This window comes from Crocodylus porosus, unplaced genomic scaffold, assembly GCF_001723895.1.
Source record: "Crocodylus porosus isolate Cpor-Errol unplaced genomic scaffold, CroPor_comp1, whole genome shotgun sequence".
Lineage (NCBI taxonomy): Eukaryota > Metazoa > Chordata > Crocodylia > Crocodylidae > Crocodylus > Crocodylus porosus.
The window spans coordinates 18,770,423-18,777,679 of NW_017728914.1; the positions used below are offsets into that span (position 1 = coordinate 18,770,423).

The following is a 7,257-nucleotide window of genomic DNA, read 5'->3' on the forward strand; positions in this document are numbered from 1 at the left end:
TCTCCTCACTGTCACCATCAGTCTTAGGTCCTCTCTGCATCCTGCCACTTCTTCCTTTACATTTCCCAACTGAAAAATATCCATGTCTTTGCTCATGCTCCCCTGCAGTGTAGGTGCCCTCTTGAGGCAAGGAGGATGTACCACTTCAGCCTTTCACCTAGTAATTGCCTTTGGGGTCCTTCCCACTGCCCCTCCCAATTCATTTGTTCATTCTCCTTAAATCTCCAACCCTTTCGGATATCATCCTGTTGCTAACATTGCCTTGGGGTGCTCTGCATACTCTGACTATAACAAGATTATAAAGAGGTCTGAGCTTTGCACTAAATGCATCCCTGTTGAAAGTGAATGAATCATCCTCCCCCTTTCTACAGATCAGCTGGGAAATTTGGGTCCTCCGAGATGTCCTGAACTTCAGAGTCAAGGAAAGCTGCCTCTTTTGCCTTGCTATCCTCAAACTGTCTCTCAGCAAACTGCACAGCATTGTGGATACTGTGGAAAGCCAGGTGCTCACAATCATCTGTTTTGCTGGCCCAGCCCCCATCCTGGAGCAGGCGCCGAATAGATGGGTTGCAATTGGCCAACAGGACCTGGATACCAACCTCCTTGTAGTCCTGACGGGTCTCCTTCAGCCCTGAAAGTCCTACTGTGTCAATGAACTGCATGGCCCCACAGTCAATGATTAAGGTGTGTATACCTATGGAGTGAACAGGAACCTCTGTTTTCTGGACTCCCTTCTTGGCAGACTTGAGGCAGCTAAACCTGGTAGAGAAGCAGCTGTTATTGTTGGCCATGGTTGCTTTGGCTTTGGCTTCAGCTTTCCGTTGTTTGGCAGAGACCATGGCAGGATTTACTCCAGTTTTCTGATAGAGCGCACTCTTGAAGTAGTCCTTGTTGGCATAGTAAAGGGAAGATTCAAACCTAAAGATCTTGATATTGGCAATGCTGCTGAGCTTCTTGTAAGTGAACTGATCTTCATAGATTTCAGTATTGCTGACCTTGCCCAGGAGAGTGGCTCTGGGCCTTTGGGTGCGGAAAATAATGCAGAGGAGGGCAAAGCAGACCCCTACCAAGAGTCCTATCTCTGTGGAGAGAAGTGAAGAGGCCAGCATGGTGACCCACCAAACCACAGAGTCCACCTTGCTGAGCTGCCACATCTTAGGAGTGTCCACAAACTTCAGCAAGCCCCCCCGAAGGTTGACAATGGTGACCACCCCCAAGATGCAGGTCTGCAGTGAGTAAAAGAGTGGGGCAATCCATAGCAGCACCAGCAGCAGCACCGCTGAGGTGACCAGACCTGAGAGCTGTGTATGGCTTCCTGTGGATTCCTTAAGTAGAGTTTTGGCCAAGGCTGCAGAACTGGCAAAGGAGTAAAAAAAAGAGGGGACCAAGTTGCACATGCCTATAGCGATCATCTCTTGATTGGCCCGGACAGCGTAACTGTACTTTTTGGCAAAGATTTCTGCTAGAGAAACGGTCATTGCGAAACCAATTATGGCAATGGGCAAAGCATCAATTGCCAGGCTGGAGAAAAGGTGCACATCTGGTATTGTGGGTTTCCTGAAGCCAGTGGGGATGGTCCCACAAATAGCTGAATTATATTGCCCTTCAAAGTTAAGGTAATATGAAAGCAAAGTGGCTACAATGACCACCACCAGTTCTATGGGGAATGGTGCCTTCATCTTGTCCTTATACCGGACATTGATTTCTTTGATTGGCACAATGACAGCCAAAGCAATCAAGCTAGTTACCAGGTCACAGATGTTGGTGTTCTGGATGTATCTGAAGATGTCCACCCATGTCAGGATAAGAGACCCTATCCCTTCGTGGCGAGGGATTTTCAACCCTAGGAGATACTTCATCTGGGAGGTAAGAATAGTCAGGGAGGAGCCAGTCACAAAGCCACTCAGGAGGGGTTCTGACAGGTACACAGCAATGAAGCCCAGCTGGAAAACACCCAGAAGGATCTGAAAAAAAGCCAATTTTACATTTAGTGCCTGTGTGAAAGTCTGCAGAGAACAAGGACACATTTCCATTAGCTTTCATTCTAAAGACATTGGCTTTTTTATTGACTGGGCATTCACGAGCTCAGGCCGTTGTAAGGCAGACTATTATTTGAAGCAGCTAATCTGGGGACTGGAGTAGGTCTCTGGGTCCAGGTGCTACAATACAGAGCAGCCTACAAGATCCCTCCTGATAGCAAATAACTGCAGTTAGCTGACAGGGAAATCCAAAGGATTAGCCAAATCCCTAGGTCCCCTTTTGGCAGCACGGTTCTGCTCAGGCAGCCCAACACAGCATACAAATACCCCAAATTGCATAAAACCAATGAACCAAACACAACATTCATTTTTGTTCAGGATAATGAAAGTCAGGGGCAGGCCAAGAGCAGGAAAGATGGACTTGGAGGATACCATAGCCAAAGAAACACTGCTGGCACAAATCATACGTAGGAAGCTGTTATTCTCATGTAATTCAGAGCTCCCTAAAGAAGTTATGCCAAGAACCAAGTCAAGTCCAGGACTGGTATAGTGGAAAGATGGCTTACAACCATCTTTTCACACTTCTCAAATTCTTCGTTTAATACATGTCATTCAGCTTCAAGGATCTGGACTATTATCTGGTGGGAAAATAAATTCATGACCAAAATTCAGACCTAGATTATGGCTTTTAAAAATTGCCAGGTATCAAAGGTATTTAGATTTAGCGTTTTGGTTTGTACCATTTAAAAAGTTAGGAGCTGAGTAAGTACCATTATTACCAGCTATCATCTAAATCAAGACCTGTATTTTGAAGAGCTAGAAGTTTAGAAGTGTGTGTTTTAAGCAAGTCTCTACACCACAGAAGAGAAAGATAAACATAATGAAACTGCTTTACCTGGTAAAGACCAACAAGGAAACTTAAAGAAAGTCCCACTGTGATCGCATAGCAGCTTTTCTCACAGGTGGCCGTCCCATTGCTAGAGAATGTGGAATTCATTTGCAGGGCAAACCCACCATCAACTTCACCATACCCTGCTAGCTGAAGTTGCCGGTTCACCGACTGCCCAATCATCAGGCACAGGACACCAAAGGAGCCAACACTGTTGTGGTGGGAGGTGGCCATAGCAAAGTAGATGATACAGCAGAAGAAGTTAGTGTAGAGTCCATAGATAGGATCTTGGCTTGCTAAGAGGGAGTACGATATTGACTGTGGGATGGCAACTATTGCCACCATGAACCCAGAGATGACATCCCCAAGCAACTGCTCTTTGATTTGGTACCGGGGAAGCCACTCCAGCACTGGGAACAGCTTGCAGAAGAAGGTGATGATGCTGTGGCGATTGCACTTGCAGGCTTCTTTGGCTTTCTTCAGGATGAGCTCCTTGGTGCTGAGGTCTGTAGGCTCATGCTCTTCTAACTTGACATATACGTAGTGAAAAGATGAATTTTGTAGTTCAAGGGAACTCTGTGCTTCTGTGTTCTGCTCAGCCTTCTGGGTGTTTGCAGTCTCCATTGCACCACAGAAGCTAAAGAAAGACAGCAGGAATGCTCACGAATGTCTTCTTTGTTACTAGAATATGCTCTGCATAGCCCCAGGCCTCAAGTAGAGCACAAATAATCAGATACGTGGAAGTTGCAAGGCAGTTATTTAACACAGTAAGAAAAAAAATACCTCACCTTGGAACTGGATGATCAATCTGATCTGAATAATGAACTGAGTTATCCACAGCTCAGCACTTTATTCAGTCATTTTCATAGTGGAAAAATGAGAGAAAAGCTAGTGCAGTTACCCTAAATCATAATATTTGTTTTTATATCCAATTCCTTTTGGCATATATGCCAACCCAAGGATGAGCACAACAGAAAATTAAGGCCATGGCTTGCTACAAATGTAGCTGAACTGGTAAAAAAATTTACAGGGGAAACTTCTGCTCTCAGAAAAGGTATTTCATCAGAACCAAAAACTACCTAAGGGAATGTGTCATTCTCCATGAAATTTCAATTTGGGAGAAAAGAAGTGAAGAAAAAATGATTAGGTTGACATTCCAGTCAGCACGTCTGTAGTAGAAAGCCGTGATTTTTTTCCACAATAACTTTTCATTTAGAATGCTGTTAATATATTGACAAGTATATGAAGAAAAGATTGAAATCATGCACCTCAACAATATTTTCCTGAAATGTCACGTTGTGGAAAATTTGAAATTATTTTTGTTGTGTTTTGAATTGGAGCAAACTTCAAAATCATGGAATTCCCAAGAAATAGGAAATCTTGTGATTGCACAGCCCTGGTCCTAAGCAGGAGGAGGAGAATAACCCAAAGAGTATAGGCAGGCCAGGTTCTTTGGGTAGATGTGATATCTTTTATCAGACCAGCTGAGAAGTTGGAAAAAAGTTCTTTGCAAGCTTTTGGGCACAAGAAGGGTGACTGTGCCCGAAAGCTTGCAAAGAACTTTTTTCTAATTGCTCAGCTGGTCTAATAAAAGATATCACAATTACCCAAAGAACCTTGCCTGCCTATGTCCTTAGACCAATATGGCTACAACCAAAAATCCAGCAAAAGTGCAGTGCATTCTCTATGAACTGTGATAATATTAGCAAATCGTACTGAATTGTGAACATTTTCAAGACATCTCCAAAAGTGTCTGAATGCTCCCAAATAATGAAGAATACAAAACCTTGATTTGTGGTGAGCTGAAATTGAGGCTTTTATGTGTAAAAACTGTTTGCAAATTTTAACTAGCTCCCAGCAGCTGTTACTAATGCAATCTCAAATTTCAGGGAGGAGTTTGCTTTCAAACAAGCTACACCAGCCTGCAAACCATATGAATAGAAAGCAAAGAGGCCTCCACTACCCAAGCAGATGAAGTCAGTTGAGGAAGATGTTGCTAATGAATGTATGCAATGTGCCAATTATTTTTATGGCAATTTATGAAACTTTTTTTTCATTTTAATCAAAATTTCTTCTAAAAATTATTCAGTTTTTCAATAAGGGATTGAAAATTAGATGATTTTCAGAGGGGGGGTTTCTTTGCAAAAACTGCAGTTTATAAAAAACTTAGAGTTTGTGTCCTTTTTCATTTTGAAAAGAAGGACAAATTAATCAAATATTATTTTGGTTCATATTTTTGTTTCTAACAAAAAGTCCTGCTCTGCTGCAATTACATTCGGACAGGAAAATGTTGAGCACTCTAGAAAGCACGTATACTATAGCTCAACAGAAGGAGGGGGCAGGGAGTAGCCATTCAATTGCTGTATTCCCACTGCATGAATAAAGGGAGTTTTTAAAAAATGCCTTTTCCATTCTCCATCATGCTTTACTCATGGCATTCCTTCCTGGTAATTTCCACTGCAGCCAGAGAGACTGCCTCTGGCCAAACATTATCAGGAACAGGCAGGTTTTAGTCTTTAGAGTTGGTGATGGATTTAGCTAAGTGTCCCTTATGTTTGCCCTTGTTTAAGTAGAAATATAGTCTATTGGTGAGTTTTTCCCTGAAGTATCTAACACTTTTATATTGCAGTAATGCTACTTTATGTTAAAACACAAGCTGTTTTATGTCAGTGAGCCAGCTGGACTCAAGCAAAGCCAAGAAATTCAGAGCCAGGGCTTTTTAAATCACCCCATTTCACCCAAGACTGTAGAGCTACAATTGGAAAAGAAAACGCCAGTGGAAGCTGGCTCCCTTCCCCCTTCCCTCTGATCTTGTTCTAGGTTCCTGGCTGCTCTGTGGTCTCGGCGAAATTGCCTTAACTCCATCCCATGTCATGGGAAGTGGGAGATAGATGCCTTTCTACAGCAGTGTCCGTGAAAGGCAACTTGATGGAAGAACCTCTGTAACTCCTACCTTGCTGCTTAGCCCACCCTCCTGCCTTAACCAGAGCAAAGGAAAGAGAAAGCTGGAGGAAGACTTCCAGACCTGGTTGTTGTTCCTCCGTCTGGGTTGTACCTCGCTCCTGTTAAGCAAAAATCCAGATTATTCACCCAAGCCCTCAGCCCTTTTATAGAGCTCTGACTGATCAAGACCCCGCAGTCTGCCAAACAGCCATATTGTGAAAACAAACATCATTCAAATGGGATATTTTGATGAAAACTTGTTCTGCTCATTATGGCTGATTGGAAGCGTTTAGACAAATACTCTTGGCGGTACTGCCAGTATGTGAAGATTATGTTTGCTAAACAAGGAGAATTGTGCTAAAGGAATTGCCCTATATGCTATCATGTCTTCCCTCAGTGTGCATTGGATGACTTCTCCACCTTTCTGCTTTCCTGATTTTGTGCCTGAACAGTTTTTGTCCAACTTGTTCCAATCCATTGAGCTTTTTCAAAACCCACCTCAAAAACCCCTTTTGCTGTGATAGCTACAGAAAAAAAAATCTTGACCAGTGTTAGGCTGCTTGTTGTGCTAGAGTAATTGCCTACTTTGCTGACAAATGTTGTTTCTTTTTTTCCCTTGCACTCCCCAGTCTGTATGTACTCCTCATTTGCCTCTCATCTTATACATAGACTGTGACTTCTGATTGCCAGCCACCAGCAATGGGAGTGCAGGACACAGCTGCCTTTCCACTTGTCCTTATGGGTTCATCACACTTGTGTTTTGTGAAAAACACTAGCTTCTAAGGGCCAAGATGTTGGTTTTGATTCATAAAGTTCTCCAATTTGGCCTAGTTAATTATTCATTAATAAGTTAATACTTCTAGTTAATCAAAGCCTGTTTGAGAATGTAGGATTGAAGATCAACAAGCAGAGCACGTGAGTGAAACTTGGAGGCCCAATACATCCTGGAGGGGGCAGTTAGATCTCCCATTTTAATTTTTTTTAACGCAAAACAAAACCTTAGGAAACTTCTAGAGCTCATGCTATAAAAGAAAGTTCACATAATTGTGGGGCGGGGGGGAGGCTGGTACAACTATGCCCCAATTCCCCTCCTCTCATACACACCGAGACTGGGCCATCAAGTACAGTGCCTAGGTGTTACAAGCTTCCGCTACATACAATTCCTTTCAAACACTGATCAGGTCCCATCTGAAAGCTTGTTGGGTATTTTTGCACCCAACTTCTTTTGGGAGTCTGTTCCGGTGTTGCCCTTCATATTAAATAGCTCCTGTCCCTCTTTGGTGCTTATTCCCTGGTGCAGAGAGTAGTCATATTCCCTCTTGGCTTTCATTCTCCAGCAGTAAAGAAGCCAAACTTTTGGTCTCATAAAATAGGCTGTCCATTTCTCTGGTCTTCATAATTCCAACTCTGCACCTGTTCTTCCATCTTTCATGCACAATAATTACC

The 7,257-nt window shown here is 43.0% G+C and overlaps 1 protein-coding gene across 1 annotated transcript; it reads right to left on the reverse strand.

Moving 5' to 3' along the window:
* Positions 1 to 350: 350 nt before the first annotated feature.
* Positions 351 to 3,492, reverse strand: LOC109309846 (sulfate transporter-like). Its single transcript, XM_019534716.1, has 2 exons — positions 2,875 to 3,492; positions 351 to 1,964 (listed from the first exon to the last, which is right to left on the reverse strand). The coding sequence occupies exons 1-2, from the start codon at positions 3,490 to 3,492 to the stop codon at positions 366 to 368; spliced, it is 2,217 nt and encodes a 738-aa protein (XP_019390261.1). The 3' UTR covers positions 351 to 365.
* Between the last annotated feature and the right edge of the window lie 3,765 nt (positions 3,493 to 7,257).